The sequence below is a fragment of the Cyprinodon tularosa genome, unplaced genomic scaffold, assembly GCF_016077235.1.
Source record: "Cyprinodon tularosa strain WSP-4 unplaced genomic scaffold, ASM1607723v1 ctg633, whole genome shotgun sequence".
NCBI classification, from domain to species: Eukaryota; Metazoa; Chordata; class Actinopteri; order Cyprinodontiformes; family Cyprinodontidae; genus Cyprinodon; species Cyprinodon tularosa.
In genome coordinates, this window is record NW_024039378.1 from 755,976 (window position 1) to 773,620 (window position 17,645).

General features: G+C 40.0%; 2 protein-coding genes across 2 annotated transcripts in view; both read right to left on the bottom strand.

Annotated features, from left to right (window-relative positions):
• Positions 1-376: 376 nt before the first annotated feature.
• Positions 377-5,278, bottom strand: LOC119798671 (E3 ubiquitin/ISG15 ligase TRIM25-like). Its single transcript, XM_038308231.1, has 2 exons — positions 5,157-5,278; positions 377-2,241 (listed from the first exon to the last, which is right to left on the bottom strand). Exon 2 carries the CDS (start codon positions 2,188-2,190, stop codon positions 532-534), a length of 1,659 nt encoding a protein of 552 aa, XP_038164159.1. The 5' UTR covers positions 2,191-2,241; positions 5,157-5,278; the 3' UTR covers positions 377-531.
• Positions 5,279-8,764: 3,486 nt separating this feature from the next.
• Positions 8,765-17,645, bottom strand: part of LOC119798669 (FH2 domain-containing protein 1-like) — a 33,567-nt gene continuing 24,686 nt past the window's right edge. The window contains exons 8-14 of the mRNA XM_038308229.1: positions 17,324-17,394; positions 15,818-15,925; positions 14,168-14,238; positions 13,778-13,895; positions 13,223-13,387; positions 12,924-13,016; positions 8,765-12,836 (exon numbers count right to left, since the gene is read on the bottom strand). Of these exons, the coding sequence (XP_038164157.1) occupies positions 10,587-12,836; positions 12,924-13,016; positions 13,223-13,387; positions 13,778-13,895; positions 14,168-14,238; positions 15,818-15,925; positions 17,324-17,394 (2,876 nt within the window). The 3' untranslated portion in view covers positions 8,765-10,586. The remainder of the gene's footprint in view (positions 12,837-12,923; positions 13,017-13,222; positions 13,388-13,777; positions 13,896-14,167; positions 14,239-15,817; positions 15,926-17,323; positions 17,395-17,645) is intronic.

Consider the following 17,645-nt stretch of genomic DNA (forward strand, 5'->3'; position numbering starts at 1 on the left):
TTGGGAGCTGTTGTTTGTTTTGAATGATTAAAAGAGAAGAAATCAAGTTTAAAATGTTCATGCTTTGTTCCGATGCATTTTAAATGGCAGTTTTTGGCGACAAATGTAGGCCTACAATATTATGTTAAAAACGTCAGCCACAGCCCTCAACATAATGACGTCATGTGTTTTCCAAACCAGCCATCAGCCCCCCTCGCTTGAAACAGCTTCCAGCGCGCCTGTATGTGGCATTATTTGGTAAATACTAAAAAGTTTGAATTTGTGAAACATTGGGCACAGCTTGTCTTTTATGTAGGAAGATCTACTTCTCCTAAATCTAGTTTATTAAAAACAATTGGTTTTATCATCTTTTCAACATAAATAACAAACCAGTAGGTTCAGAAGTAAAAGCTTTATTTCTTAGGTTGAACGTTAACAACTGCATACAGATGGTTACATTCTCAAAAAAATAAGAAAATCCGTATTTCGTATTTTTCAATAGAACTAGTGATTCTAGTTAACAGGCATCAAAAGTAAACAAAAAAAAACCCATTAAACTGGTTTGATAAACTCAGCAGCATCTCCTATGGATGGGAAGAACCTCAGCCCAGCATATAGAGGCTGAGTGAATGTGGTCTGGACTCTATGGAGGAGAGTCATGGTTTCAGAGACGCTGTAGAAAGACAGAGTACCTGCTCCGTGATCCAGAAACACTCCTATTCTGGAGGAAACTGGACCTGGAACCGCAATTTCTTTCCTATCGTGATAAAATTTGTATCCGTTTACGGTGCAGCTGAGCATCCAGGACTGCGGGTTGTACCCAAATACGCATTCGGCTTCTGCACCGGCTCTTCTGATGTTTTTGTACGCCGCTGCAACAGAAACCCCACTGCCGCTCCACTCCACCTCCCAGTAATGGCGATCAATCAGATCCTCTTTGCTCAGGAGCTGAGCGAAATAGGTAAACCTGTCAGGATGGCTGGGATATCTCTGCTCCTGTTTCAGATATTTAGCTTCAGTGTAAGGGGAGAGGAGAAGCACTTTGTTGTTCGCTGTGTTTGGATCCCCTGTAACTTGGGTGGAAAACTTTAATAAGGAGGCTCGGAAAACGAAAGCGTTCACTTCAGTGGCTTCCGCTGAGAGGTTTGCCTCTGTGTCTGTCAGGAAGAACCGCATGTTGTATCTGAGGTCTGACACAATTGCTGTCACTTCCTTAATGTAATTACGAGGACGATAATTGATGCTGGATGAGTGTGTAGACTCACTGAGTGCTGACAGTGAGGGGTAGTTCTGGAGAAACTGGGTGTGATCCTCTGTTTTTATGAGCTTCTCCAGCTCAGCTTCTTTCCTCTTCAGCTCAGTGATCTCCTGCTCCAGCTTCTTCTGAAACTTTTTAACTCGACTCACTTCAGTGTCCTGCAGGAATCTGATGCGCTGCTTCATTACAGAGCTTCTTTTCTGGATGAAACGAACCACATCCATGAAGATCTTCTCACTGTCTTCTACTTCTTTATCAGCAGAGGCATCGATGGCCTCCACCTCCTGTTGAAGCATCTTCATATCTTTCTCCTGGTCCTGGATTCTCCGCTGGATTTGTTGTCGTCTCTCCTGGAGCTCCTTCTGCTTCTCAGTCCTTTCTGCTGCAGCTGGGACTGTTTCATGATCTTTATGTTCATCCATTAAGCAGTGATAACAGATACACTGCTGATCGCTACGGCAGTAGATCTTCATCACCTCATCATGACTGGAGCAGATGTTCTCCTGGAGATGTTTGGATGGGTCCACCAGCCTGTGCTTCTGTAATGGTGCAGCATCATAGTGAGGCTGGAGGTGATTCTCACAATAGGAAGCAAAACAGACCAGGCAGGACTTGACAGCTTTCCTCTTCCTCCCAGTGCAGACATCACAGGCCACATCTTCAGGTCCAGCATAGCAGTGATCAGCTGCTGCAGCCTGGAGTCCAATCATATTCAGATCCTCCAGTAAATCAGCTAACATGAAGTTTTTCTCCAGAACAGGCCTTCGTTTGAACTGTTTCCTGCACTGAGGGCAGCTGTAGGTCTTCTTCTGACCATCAGTATCCCAGTGGTCTTCAATACAGTTCATGCAGTAGCTGTGTCCACAGGGAATGGTCACCGGGTTCTTCAGTGGCTCCAGACAGATGGAGCAGGAGATGGTTTCCTCGTCCAGTTTTAGCTTGCCAGGTGCCATTTCAGCCTGGTTTGTTTTAAATGCCGTCTTCAGCAGATAGTCCTATGCAAACTGTAGATAAGTGGGAAAAAAAAGAAACAGATTTACTGCTTTATTCGTGTTTATCACAGCAAAATGACAAGTTGCAAAGTGGGCTTTGTTTCCCTCGTTCCAGATTAGCGCCCGCGGTCTGGATCTGGACCCAGCTGCTGGCTAATCCAGACCTAACCTGATTTAAAACATTTATAAATTACTGCATATCCGACGGCAGCGTCTAACTTCACTTGCGCCACTTCTCCTGTTAACATGGTAAAGCCAACCGGAGCTTCCGGGACCAGGCCACACGTGATACTAATTAGCCCAGTGTTTTTCAACCCTGGTCCTCAAGGCAGCCTGCTCTGCATGTTTTGGATGTTTGAGCTTCAGCAAACCTGATTCAGATGATTGCAGTTCAGCAAAGCCTGATAATCTGCTATCAATTGATAACAGGTGAGTGAAAGACACTTTACTGGTTGATGATTTTCTTTATCCTTTATATGTTTATTTGTTTTATTGGTAATCCCCTGGTTTAAACCATCCAGTTTTTCTTTCAGATTTAAAAAGATTAGGTTTCCATCTATATGTGATCCTTAACACGATAAACTGGCTGGGCAGTAAACTGACTTTAATGACGGTACAACCTGCTAATAGTCTGTTACGGTTTTTAGGAATAAATTACTTTGCAACTTGTTTGTACAGATTTTCAGAGTCTAGAAGTAATTTTATCCGGAATTATTTCTTGAACTGCACTTCTTTATGAAGGCAGCTGTCCACTGAAGTAGCTACGGAAGATTATTTCAGTTTAATATGGGAAAAAAGGCGGAATATTGGCTTTTTTCTCAGAATTCTGATTGAATTCTGACAGATAACAAACATGTTGGCATCAAGCCGTAGCCATGTCTGTTTAGAGACTTCGATTAATCAAATAGTATTAGCGTGGACCGCTCGGACATGTAAACAGTTGCCTAATTCCGTATTTTTCCACCAGCGTGTTACTGGCCAAACAACTCACATTTTTGTCAGTGGAGCTGAGTCGGAATTCTGAGAAAAATAGTCAGAATTGAGAGAAAAATAGTCAGAATTCTGAGATTAGAGTCAGAATTCTGAGATTAGAGTCAGAATTGAGAGTAAAATAGTCAGAATTGAGAGAAAAATAGTCAGAATTGTGAAATTAAAGTCAGAATTGAGAGAAAAATAGTCAGAATTCTGAGATTAGAGTCAGAATTCTGAGATTAGAGTCAGAATTGAGAGAAAAATAGTCAGAATTGTGAAATTAAAGTCAGAATTGAGAGAAAAATAGTCAGAATTCTGAGATTAGAGTCGGAATTCTGAGATTAGAGTCAGAATTGTGAAATTAAAGTCAGAATTGAGAGGAGAAAAATAGTCAGAATTCTGAGATTAGAGTCAGAATTCTGAGATTAGAGTCAGAATTCTGAGATTAGAGTCAGAATTCTGAGATCAGAGTCAGAATTGAGAGTAAAATAGTCAGAATTGTGAAATTAAAGTCAGAATTGAGAGAAAAATAGTCAGAATTCTGAGATTAGAGTCAGAATTCTGAGATTAGAGTCAGAATTGAGAGTAAAATAGTCAGAATTCTGAGATTAGAGTCAGAATTCTGAGATTAGAGTCAGAATTCTGAGATTAGAGTCAGAATTGAGAGAAAAATAGCCAGAATTGTGAAATTAAAGTCAGAATTGAGAGAAAAATAGTCAGAATTCTGAGATTAGAGTCAGAATTCTGAGATTAGAGTCAGAATTGTGAAATTAAAGTCAGAATTGAGAGGAGAAAAATAGTCAGAATTCTGAGATTAGAGTCAGAATTCTGAGATTAGAGTCAGAATTCTGAGATTAGAGTCAGAATTCTGAGATTAGAGTCAGAATTCTGAGATTAGAGTCAGAATTCTGAGATTAGAGTCAGAATTGTGAAATTAAAGTCAGAATTGAGAGGAGAAAAATAGTCAGAATTCTGAGATTAGAGTCAGAATTCTGAGATTAGAGTCAGAATTGTGAAATTAAAGTCAGAATTGAGAGGAGAAAAATAGTCAGAATTCTGAGATTAGAGTCAGAATTCTGAGATTAGAGTCAGAATTCTGAGATTAGAGTCAGAATTCTGAGATTAGAGTCAGAATTCTGAGATTAAAGTCAGAATTGTGAGATTAAAGTCAGAATTGTGAAAAAAATAGTCAGAATTCTGAGATTAGAGTCAGAATTCTGAGATTAAAGTCAGAATTGTGAAATTAAAGTCAGAATTGTGAGATTAAAGTCAGAATTGTGAGATTAAAGTCAGAATTGTGAGATTAAAGTCAGAATTGTGAGAAAATTAGCCAGAATTTTGAGAAAAATAGCCAGAGTTGTGAGAATAAAGTCAGAATCCTGAGATTAAAGTCAGAAATCCTGACTTTTTTCCTCATATTACACTGAAATAAAATGTTAAAATCTTTAAACTTTTTTTCTATTTTTTTTCAGTGGCCCTAATCCTCTTCTAGGTCTGCTAGCTCGATTCCTATAATTTTTTTTTTAAATAGAACTTTTTTTTTTCATTAAAGAGAAAAATAAGTTATTTTTAAGGAAAAACGGGGAAATAATTTCTGTTTTCTATAAAAACGAATCGTTATTGAAAAAACCACGAAGGATATCACACACTTAAAAGGACGAGTCACGTGACCCGAGATATTAAAGTAATGAAAAAAATCATTGAAATGATAAAAAAAAAAAGTTGGAAAAGCCTACTTAGCAACACATCTGCAATTATAAAAAAAACATTAAACGTTGATGATAAAACCTCAGGAAATTAACGCCAGATTGAAGCATTTCTTCTCATTTTAGACCCCAGAATAAAAAAAACAACACAGTATGAGCTCTGAGAGAAAATCTATAAATGCAACTAGGTCCCTTTTCTGTCGGTTTTACCGGATGGAACAGAGAAAATAGATCATTTCCAAACTTTACCGAAATTCGCAGGTTTTATAGGATCGTTGTTTCTCCTTCAGCTGTCGGTTCATGCAGATGCTGCTGGTTTCTCAGATGAATATCAACGCTGCAGCTCAGCGGTTGATACGATTCAAAATTCCACATCCGGTACGTCATGAATATACGTCCGGTGTAAAACATGGGCGTGGATCATTAGTGCCCCCTATCGGCCGTAGTTTCACAATGGACAAAAACATAACCTTCATGTTCTTAATTGTTAAACATATAAATTTACAAAGAAGATAGATGTATTCAGGCTTGATCCACGAGGCAAATTAACATCTATCTATTTTAAAGTATCTATTTTAAGTAATTTAAGAATACATATTGTTGAAAAAGTTGTTTTCTTCTTTGTACTCCTCAATAATTATTATTTTTATAAATGGCTTTAAAAATGTCATTTATGAACGTTTTAGAATAAATCACTATATCCAGTAAGGGTACTTTATATCAAATAAATGCTGTTACCTCCTTAGTAATGATGACAGTGTTTGCAAAGGTTTAGTTGACAGAAAAAAATATAAATTTACCAACAACGAATATTCCCAATAACTGATTATGCTGAAAGACATTCTAGAAAAATTAGCAGTTTTCTCACATTCATGGGAAATATTCCAAAGATTGTAGCATATATATTTTTCTACCTACTAGGTAGTAATTTAAGTGTTTACCGGCTGAGTAGTTTATTCAAGTATACTAAAAGTGCACTAATTTAAAATATCAGGCAGTGCACTTAGAGTTTACTTATTCTAAACTATATTTCATATACTTAACCCTGTAATGCCAAATGTATCGTATTTGATACATTCGGTTTCTGAAATGTTTTGCGTCTGACACCTTTTGCATAATTTAATGGTAAAAACTTTGCTCAAAATCCTATTGTACAAAATCAGATATACCTGATAACAGCCAGTAGAAGACTACACAAAAAATAATCTGGACTTATCACATAGTAATAAATTATTATTATCAAAAATTTATTTCTGTTTTTTCTTTTTACATATTTTTGTTAAAAGGCCAAATAAGGACTTCAAACCAAAAACAAAATTCTGTTTCGTTTTATTCTTGGATTGGGCTTTAAAGGGTTAACAATAGTATAGTCAAGTGTACTTGACTTACAATGAGAAGTATAAAATGTGTTTACTAAAGTATACTTTAGTAAACACATTTTAAACACATAGTAAAGTTATAAAATGTCCCAATTTAGTGTACTTCAAGTATACTACTTTTTGCTAAGGGGCTGATTAAATTCCTTAGTTAAGGATGGCTTCTTAACTCTCATTCGTCTTGCTTTAGTTAGGAATCTAGACGATTATCTGTGATCTTTAGGTTTAGTTTCAAAAAACTTTGCCTGATAATTTGTTTAGCATGAAAATAGTAAGACCAACAGCTAGAAAAAAACAAACAAAAACAAAAAACAGTGAAGTGTATCTTTCTGATCTGATAAAGAACCTAAAAACTATGTCATATTCGGAGAATGATACTGTGGTGATAAAATAGACCAGTTTCTTGGCTTGTTAACTTAGACAAACTGCATCCTGACAGCATCGCGGTTCCTGGTAATGTCCCATCTTGCTCTCAAAGGCTGGAAACTCAAAAGCTCTTTAAAGCTGATCTGTGGTCATTCCTATTTAAAAAGAGAAAATAGCTCAGAATCACTGACTTCTCTGAAATTAAAACCAGAAATTGGGGTTCCTAATTAACCTCTTGCCTTCTTTTTATCCCTTTTATCACTAAAAAAGAATAAAAGGTTTTTCTTTTTTTTATCTATTTGTAGTACTAAAAATAAAATACATTTTATAGTTTTATTAGATTTCTTGTACATTGTTGCCTCCTGTCACCTCTATGCTAACTATTTATTCTTCTGTGTAAACCTAAAAACGTTCTCCTTTCTGATTGAGCAAATGTAAGCTAACATCTTATTTTTATCTTTCAAACAAGAGAAGTGCTTTAGGAAAAAAGTTTTTTTAAAATAATCTCGATTTAAGATCATGATAATAACCAAACCTCCTTAGGGTAAATTTAAACAGATGAAGCCTTGCCTCATCTGTTCCTATATAAATATCAGCTGTGCCATCAACAACTTTGTTTATAGATGTTGGAGATTTGCCTTTTTTCCATTATAGTCCTGTTTCTCTGACTGTGATTGGCTGGATGTGCTCCCTTCATCCTCTGACATGGGAGCTGGCTCGGAGCTCGTCGGCCTGGCTGTGTGTTTCCTGGACGGGGCCGCCTTTTACAGCTGCTTTTTGTATCTCTGCTTCTGTCTCCTTGAACCCCAGTCAGCCTCAGCAGATGGCCGCTCACACTGAGCCTGGTTCTGCTGGAGGTTTCTTCCTGTTAAAAGGGAGTTTTTCCTCTCCACTGTCGCTACAAGCATGCTTAGTGTGAGGGATTGCATTGAAGTCAATGAGTCGATGCAATCAACTGGTTTTCCTTAAATAGAAAATTGTGAATCAATTTGACTGTAGGATCTGGTTGAACTGTAAAGTGCCTCGAGATGACATGTGTTGTGATTTGCCGCTATAGAAATAAACTGAACTGAATTGAAACAAGTTTTGTATGGAGCTTCCGGATCTTGTGATGCTCTTATAGGCCAAGGCCTGGGTGTTGGTACCTTCCCACTCTATCTCAAAGTAGGATCGTCCAATCAGACTCTTTAGTCAGGACGCTGATGAAGGTTCTCAGTCATCCAGGTCATAGTCATTCCGTAAAAGTTTAAAAAACAATCCACTGGACTTGGCTTCCAAGATTTGAAGACGTTTCGCAACCTCTCTAGGAAGCTTTCTCAATTCAAATGTCTGGATCCGCAGTGAGTTTGAGTCTATATATAGACAAGGCCTTGTATTGGTTGGAAACATGCAAATGGAAACCGATGAGTGGGTCGTTTGGTTCCATTGTTAGCCTGTAATATCTGAAACCTGTCTATGATTCTGAAGGTCGGTCGTTAAAGGGGGGGATTGTCTCCTGTAATACCTGAAACCTGTCTAGGATTGTTAAAGGTCGGTCGTTAAGGAGGTATTGTTCACCGGCTGGAGCGGGGAGGTGCTTTGTTCCTCTGTGATGGTAAACTTTTATGGAATTTAGTCAGGACCTGAAAATAGAAAGTGAACTTTTTCTAGATGGTTAACATGGGGCCAAGCATGCTACATGCACGCTTGGTGTGAAGGGTTGCTGATGAACCAACGAGTCGATGCAATCAACTGGTTTTCATTAGAAAACAATCTGAATGTATGATCTGGTTGAATTGTCTCTATAAAGTGCCATGTGTTGTGAACTAGTGCCATATAAATAAACTGAATTGAATTGAAGAGAGTCTGAATAAAGTTGTAATGCTAATAAAGGTGCGCAAAAATTCTCTCTCAAAACAGGCAAGATGCAAAGTAAACTACCCAAATAAGGAAAGATTGCTTTTGGTTTATTGAGACAAAATGAAACAGATATTAAACACTGCAGGATCATATCAACATGTTTTAAAAAGCAAAACAGCGCTCCCATACAGACAAATTAATAATTGAACTTTTTATTGACTTTGACTTTTTATCTCACATTGGAGAAATTTACCTCTGCATTTAAATTTCTCCCCTTGGCTAGCAGCAGTAGGGATGGGAATCGAAAATTGGAATTGAAACACACGTTTCTGTAAGTTCCAATTCCATGGCACCGTTTGGCAGCTCGCTTAACGATTCTCTTATCGATTCCAAGCCGCACCAGAGCCTAGTGCTGGGCAGCACAACTTACGTAAAAATTTTCACGCAAGTTACGCACACGGCATTCAGTAAGCAAGTACGACGTGACCAGGTGTAAGTCTAGAAAAGCAAAACAAAAGTGGTCAAAGCGATGGAAAGTTTGGCTTCATTTTAAGGAAGAGAAAGATGACAACAAGGAGCTTTGCAATAATTGCAAAGTGGCAATTACATCGGGAGGAAATACATCCAACATGCAGAAACACCTGCACACACAACATAGCATACATTTTAACGAATTCCATGTTTTTTTTATGCTTTCGGACAGAAGCTAAAGTTACGACCAGCATGGAAGGCAACTCTGGTGGTAAGTAGCTAGTTTTATATCCCTGGCTCTGCTTAATGTGATTCCTAGTAAAGCATATGCAATTTCTGGAAATAAACCAGTTTCCTACCTCTCTTTGGGGTTATTAAACATGCTACGAAGTTGCTCCGCAGTTCAGAGAGCGAGAGAAAGGTGATGATCGTTTATTTAAATCAGGAGGAGATGAGTTTATTTCCCGAAATTGTACAGTAATGCTTTTTCATTAAACAGATCCCTTCTCCATTAGATTTAGATGACTGTGATGAGACGGGTAGTCTGGCTGGCGCAGAGGCTCGCAGTTCACTGCCTTCTGTTTTCGCAGAGGCAGGCAGAAATAGAATGTTCCAGGCGAAGGTAGACAAATGTCCCTGTGGACTTACCAAGTTAATCGTTTCACAGAATCGATAAGAGAATCGAATCGTTTCACAGAATCGATAAGGGAATCAGAATCGTGAAAATCTTATCAATTCCCAATCCTAAGCTGCAGGATGCCAGGGGAGCAGTGTGGGGTTAAGGGTCTGTGATCAGAGACCCAGAGTGTCAGTCTGTGGGAGTGGGGGCTCAAACTCAGAAACTGAGCATTTCAAGCGCTATATCCTAACCACTAGACCACCAGTTCCCACAAATGTTGATAGTGACATTAATCAGCATTTTTCTGACTGACAATATAGCAGTCAGAGATTAATTACTGGATCTCATAAGTTTGCCTTGAACTTTGCAACCAACCAGCTTTTAAAAACAAAACAAAAATCACATTCATGATTAGTGTTTCAATCAATTAATCGAATAATACCTCATCCATCCATCCATCCATCCATCCATCCATCCATCCATCCATCCATCCATCCATCCATCCATCCATCCATCCATCCATCCATCCATCCATCCATCCATCCATCCATCCATCCAGTAATTTAGAGAGAATTCCCCTAACAGTCGTGTTTTTGGACTGTTGAGAGAAGCCATAGAACCTGGAGGGAACTCATGCCTGTACAGGAGAAGAAGCAGAAAGACCCCGGGGTCCATATCTAGACCCAGGGACTTCTTACTGCAAACAGTGTTACTAACTGTTCCATTGTGCAACCCCATAATATTTTATGCATATATAAACATTTCACACAGATCTGACAATAGCTTAGTCTCCCTCTCTGAATGTGTTCTCTGTTGACCTTTTAAAGCACATGATCAACACATTTAGCGTTTTTCAATGTTTACATCCTTGCACCCATAATAAACAGCTCATTAGAGAAGTTCCTCATCCTGAAATAACAAGGTAGGTGTTTTAGATTCAGGATGAATCCTCTGGACTCTGTAGTTTACTTTGAGCTTCCAGAATCAGAGACTTAATGTTTCCATCTGTTATCTCCAGCTGGGTCTGCTGGCTTTGGTCGACTCTTTGGAATGGGTTGACTTGTCAGAGAGGCTCCCACTGTCTTTTCGTCTGTGGCCTTTAGAGGGCGCCAGGGAGCCGTGTCGGGGAGATGGAGCAGGTGATCTGTTGCTGTGAGACCTCCTTAAAGAGGACGAGGAGGACACGTTGGGATCTTTTGATCTGGAAGAGGCTGTTTTGGTAAAAGGGGATGAAGAAGCAGCCGAGGGAGCGGAGGAAGTGTTGGGGGCGGCTTTAGGGGAACTACTGTTGGAGGAATGAGGAGCCCCAAGAGGAGGTTTTGTCCTTCTGAAAGAAGAGGATGCTGTGCTTCGGGTAAAACCAGGAAGCACTGACGATGAAGGGGATCTTGATTTGTGCAAAGGCGTGACAGGAGCGCTGACACTGCCCCTATTTCCAGCCTGATTGAGTGCCCGGAGCTTGGAGAGACACATTTTCTCCTCTGTTTGAGTTTTGGGTTTCGTTAAGGGTTTCCGGACAGGCGGCCTCCCCTGTGAGTCCTGGTTCTGCTCTCTCAGATCTTTGGACTCTGGTGTCTTAGTGGTGCTCGGACGCTGGGTTGACGGAGCAGTTCTGGGCCTCTCTCCCCGACGGGTGGATGAGCTGTTGAGGGTGGAGATGTTTGGACCAGAGTGTGCTGCGGTTCTGGAGGACCCCCGCGTGTAAACTCCTGGCTTTTCATCCTTTCTGTCTCTGGATGAAGAACCGGGGTTCATCCTTGTAATGGGTACAACTCGTCTCATGCTCTGGTCCTCAGAGCTGGTGAGAGTACGGACAGATCTCCCACCTGTGGAGGTTGTGTTTGATGGTTTCATCCCAGTGCTTCCAGAGTTGGAGTTCGGCAACTTCTTGGTGGAGAGTTTGGCTGAGTTTGTTCTTTTTGTTTTACCACCAGTGGAAGAATCTTCTGCTGTCTTTTGTTTCAAGGTCTTCCTGTTTGTGCTTCTATTATCAGATTTGTTCTCTGAGCAAGGTACCGCATTGGTTGATTTCTCCTCCTCTGTCTCTGGATTGTCTGTTTTCTGATCTTTCGCCGGTGCCTCTGCAGTAGGAGAACCTGGACTGGGTGACACCAGACCATCAAAGGTTGATGCGGGGTCCCCACTGGCTGGGGAAGCCTTTGTTGCCTGTGGTTCTGGTTCGGCTGATGCAGGTTTTACAGGATGCAATCCAGGGGAAGAATCAGGGTTGTTGAAGTGGGAGACGGGCTGGCTGCTGATTGGGACCGACTCTGTGCCTTTACAGTCCAGCTGAGCGTCTGAACACTCCTGATTGGCCGTTATCGAGGACGTTTGTTGGTTTTCACCATGCAGTCCTTCTCCATGGGTGTCTGGTTGTGCATTTTCACCAGTTGCTTCACACACACCAGTCACACACCAGACGATCACCTTGATTTCTTGCTCCTCTGTCTTCTCTTTTGGTGCTCTTGAGGATTTCTTCTCGTCATTTTGCAGTTTGTCTACCCCCTCTTCCTCCAGGCGTGTAGTCATGGTGCGATGGTTGGTACAGTGGTCTTCATCGCGGCCCGTCTGGGTGGTGGTACTGTCAAACACTTTTAGCTCAGGTACCAGGGTACATTTCTCCAAAACCACAGACATGTTTCCTTTAGCAGCACCGCTGCTCTGTCCGCTGGAAATCTGATCATCACATTTAATCCTCCAACCAGTCTCCTGACCCTTAAAACCAGGAACAAGTTGGCTTCTCCCGTTGTCATGGAGCTCAGATTCCTGTTTTGAATCAGAGGTAGGTTTGATTGGAATTTCTTCTTTGTTCATTTCTGTCTTACTATCAATGCTCAGGTAAATTATGTCCGTATCGTTGGTGTTTTCTTCGATCCTGCTAGAGGGGATCGCTAAGTGCGTTGGCGAGACAGTCAATACTTTAGAAGGAGAGAGTCCTAAACTCCGAAGCTCGTGTTTAGAGGAGGCTGATGGGGAGGTTTTCCTCGTGTCCTCCTTGCCTCTCTGCCGAGGAACTCTGAGGTCGTTGGACTTCTCCAACAGTGCGCTCAGGTCTCGCTCTGCAGCCAGAGACGGTGAGCTGGAAGGAGACCTACGGCTTCGCTGGAAGTTCCCCGAGCGTCCCCGACTGATGTGGTTGGTATTCAGAGAGGAGCGGGACCTTGTCAGGAGGTCGAGCAGAAGTCCAGCCTCATCCCTGGTCGCTGCAGCTGACATGTCTGTCTCACTGCGGCAGCGTGAGCCGAAGGCTCCAGATACCTAAAATCGGACCATAGCAGCAGTTTACGATCAGACCAGGACTCTTCGGACTTTGCTGTAAAGAGTAATGTCTGTGTTTCCACATACCTCCTCTCCTCCAGACCAAGAGTGTCGCTTCAGCTCCTCCTCGCGCATTCGCTGACGACAAGCTGCTTCTTTTGCCTCCCTCTCTTTGTTCTCCTTCAAGAACAAACAAAAAAATGACACCAAACCAACTCCTCTATTTAAAACTTACTTACTGCAAGTGATGCTATAAAATAAAAAAATGTCTGATCTAAAATCAACACAATGAGAGGTAATAAAATAAAATTAGTCTTGCATCTCTTTTTGAAATAGTGATTTCAACATTTAATAAAGTTTATGTCTGAGCGGGGTTTTGACCAAACCTTGACAGCGTTTGTGAATTTGGTGCAGAAGGTGTGGAAGATGCTGAAGCAGTCGTCCAGCCTGAAGGTGTCCCTGTCCTCACAGAAGAAGTCCACCAGCTCTCTGCCTTCCTTCTTCAGCTGCTGCTGGCTGCCGCGCAGCGAACACAGGGACATCGTGGCGCTCTGTGACACGGCCGGACGGCGGGAGCTCGTTAATCTCATGGTTTTTTTTTAAGCTTTAACTTATTCATCTTCAATAAATTCATTCTTTTAAGTGAAGACAATACTTAAAGTCATAGCTAAGAGTAGATTAAAACATATTTTCTCCCATCACACTTCTCTCCGTATTTTTCCACTTTTTTGTTACCTTCTAACAAATGAAGTGACTTTTTTTTTATATTGCTTAGAATTTCATTGACAATTTAATTAAATAGAAATTAGTTAAATGTGAACTTACACATGAGACTGTTAGAGAAATTATATGTAAATGTTTCAGACAGTTTTACCTTCTTTCTGGGTTGCTGAGAAATGAATCATCAGGAAGTCTAAAATGTGTCTATGAGTAAATGTTACCTGCAGGAAGCTGTCCAGCTGCTGCAGCAGCTCTGTCTCCTTCTGGATGCTCTCCTCTACTGAGCGCGTGCGAGACGTCAGCAGCTGCAGTTCAGCTTCCAGCGTTTCAAAAGAGATCCTGATGAAAAAATATTCATTTATTCTATTTAAACTTAAATATTTGAGTCTCGTTCAAAGGCTGGTGCTGGATTCGGCTTTGGGGCGGGAATATCTTTACCAACCAAAGTCAACAGGAGGCGCTGTTTCGCAAGTTATAAGAAATTTCTCATATTTCTGATAGATATTGTCCATTTATCAGACATGATGAGTTGTTCCCCAGCTGGGCATAATTATAAAGCTTAATTTGTTTATCTGTGGTGTTTACTGTATGAAGATAAAGTCGTGTCTCACCTGGATGCAGCCTGGATGTTAGGAAGTTTCAGAGGAAACTCCAGCAGATGTTTGTCTTTTTTCTGAGCTTCCTGAGGTAAAAAAACAAAAAACAAAAACATAAATAATTTCAATTAAAGATGGACTCTGAACTTCAGCTACAGTAGAATAATCCAAACAGATTTAAATATATTAAACTTCAGGTAAATAAAGGTTTTAATAAAGTATCAGACGAGGTGTTTGGAAGTAGAATATAAGGCAGCTTTATAAATCTGAGCTGAGCTCAGGCTTCAGAGGTTAAATCTAGAAATGATTTCCATTGCTTCAGGCTATTTTAGTAGCTAGTAAGAAAGTGATGACAAGGAGGTGGAGTCCAACTGCTAAGCCAGAACAGGATTGATTCCCACTTATTTTGGAGATTTGGTTAACAACTATAAAGGTAAACTTTATGGAACAGAGTTAAATGGATCAGATACAAATCTGTGATTGATTTTAATAAAAAGATGCTGCTGCGCTTTCTCTTATGTTTTTGTTTCCAGTCTCTCCATTAGGCTTGATTAACTGAGTGAATGTTTCAGGTGTACGTTCTTGTTTTGTAGGGGCCAATTATTTTTTGTTAATAATTAAAAATGTTTTTTGTTTTTGTGCATAATCTAGCTAAGTTTATTTTACTTAATTGTTTGATATCTGTTATGCGATTATGTTTTTTGGTTATTTAGTCATATTCCTTTGTTTTTGGTTAGTTATGATTAATTTTGGTGAATTATTTTTTTATAAATAGGCTGTCAATAGTGGGACCAGCATGCATCTGGGTGGGCGTATGGTTTTTTTTTTACCAGCGCAAGAGAAACATGGAGGAAATGTTTGTGTTTTTTTGTTTGCTTGCCTGAGGAGAAAATAAACTAGACAAATAAATAAACATTGTTTCTTTTGCCTGCGTAAAATTAGTCTATTGTGCACACTATTCCCAGGATCAACACAGATCTTGGCAAAACATCATTTTCCTATGCAGCACCATGGTCGTGGCACAATATTCAAAACTCCCTGCAATTACGGACTCTTATTCCTCTACAGCATTTTAAATCACTATTGAAAACCGCTTGCACAGAGAATTGTAACTGATATTCTAGAGTCTAGTTTATGATGTTCTTATATGTCTTACTGTACTGCTGCCTCTTGGCCAGGTCTCCCTCGAAAAAGAGATTTTATCTCAAGGGACTTAATGGTAAAATAAAGGTTAAATAAAAATAAAATAAATAAAATCTGTGGCCTTTGTGGATTTCCACTTTTTTGTGTCATCAAAGCTGTTGTTTTCCTTTCTTGCTGTTATTTTTCTGCATTTTTTCAAGGTTTTTCTTCTGTGCTTTAAGTTCTTGAAAAACGTAAGTGGAAAAAGGAAAACTTAATGTAATAGGTTGATCATTCTAATGTTTCTTAAAAGGGTTTTATTTTTATAAACAAAAGAAAAAACTTTAACTTCACTTAAACTGAAGCCAGACGGAAACATGAGGCAGTAATTAACACATTTTTTTTGTTTTGCATAAATCCACCGACCAAGCATTTAAATAAAGGCACAAAAATAAATACAGAAGGTGAAAAGTTCAACAATAAAGACAAGGTGTAGAATTTTGTCCCAAAATCAATCCTCACAAACAGATCCAGGTTACTGACCAGAGCCACAAAGTGCAGCAGGTTCATCCCCGGTTTGTTGGACTTGGTGTCTGCAAGAGACAGAAGGGAGGACAGCTTAAAGCCCACAGCGTCTCCTGCAGAACCTCCCTGCAGAACAAAAACACACAGCAGTTAGTAACACGAAGACGCAATGAAGCCAAAAATACGTACAAACAGAAGAACAGCAAAGGATCCCCTCAGCATAATGCTGCCATCGCCTTGTTCTACTGTCAGGATGGTTATCTTATCTTCTCTCATGACTTCTCCCATGTAGGCCACAAACTTCAATTTCAATGTATTAATTATTTTAACTTTCAGATGAGGGATTGAACAGAGCACCGGGAGATGCTCAAATCTTATATCGTTTTGAAACCTGCTTTAAATTTCGTTCCTGAACAGTATTGTTCTTATAAAAAACATCTGAGTCCAAATCCAGAACAGCTGAATGTACGCTGGACTAAATCATGTGACTCTGGATGGAAACAGGCTGAACAGGGTTTTATTTGGGGTTATTAGAGTACAGGGGTCTGGATAAAGGTGAAAGCCACACATTTCAGATTTTTATTTATAGATTTAAATACATTAAATTAAGTTTTTTTATTCTTAAGTAACAATAGAGAAAACTCTTATTTTTATTTCTTATATATTGTTGTTTTTGTTCCATCACTGTCTATTTCCGTCCTGTATTGTTGCAATATATTAACATGCTGTCTATTGATTTTAGTATTTTAATGTACGATAAACAGTGGCGCCTCCTGAAATATTTCATAGGGGGGGCCAGATGGGGCCACTAAAAACCTTGTGGTGGCACACTGAGACTAAAAGCCATAATTTTAGGGTTTGAATCTGCTATTGTGGTAACCCTACCTGTAGAAATCATAAAGACTTCAATAAAAACCTAATCATACCTTGGTTTATTGTGTGATTTTTAATGTTACGTTGCTGGCTGTGCATAATGGGAGGGTTTATACTGGTCAGTGGGGTGGCACAGGGTAGCGGTGGCCACCCCCCATAAATGAAAGCCGGGTCAGAACAATCAGCTGTTCTGGACCAGAGGAGTGCTGAAGGTTCAGATTATAAACATGTTTTTAAAGGAGCCTCGTATGAAATGAAAGCTTTCTGCTGCTGTCATCATGGTTTCTGTGTAATTTGCCTATGAAAGGGGAAGTTTCCAGTTTGACAATGTGAACAATAAGGGATAATTATACAGTTTTAGTCTAGCTCTCCCTGATGATGCTTCAAATAAGTGAACATCTGTTCCTCTTATTTTTTTTTTATTTTCAGACCAGCAGGCCGCCCTCCATCTCGAGCTGCAGGGAGCTCTCAGCGGTCGACCTTGATGATCGCTGCACCGTATGCAGCCGGAAACAAACCGGAATCAACTTCTCAACTGGTTTTAAATTCAATTAAATAGGTTAAGAGTACAACGCTTATCTTTCCCCCCCCTTGTTTCAGCTATTGTTTCCTCTCAGATTAAAAATGAATTGTTGCTGATTCCCCACTCACAGCGTTGAGGATGTTTCCGGCCTGCAGCACCAAGTGCAGAACAGCGTGGAGCTCCTTACAGCACATTAATTCTAGATGAGAAAAAAAACACAAAGGAGGGGAGGAAACGTGTCATTAGAGAAGAGAAAGAGAGTTTCTGAGGGTGGGATGTGTTAAGAGCGTAAGCATATGGAGGGTTAGTTAGAGATTCACACACACACTGCTAAAAATAATCAATGTGTTAGTTTTTATTGTGTGAAGAGACGAGGCTGACGTCTCCTTCTGCACATCTGCACCGAATCTGAAGAGGCTTCAGCATAGCTCTGGTTTTTATAGAAGGTTT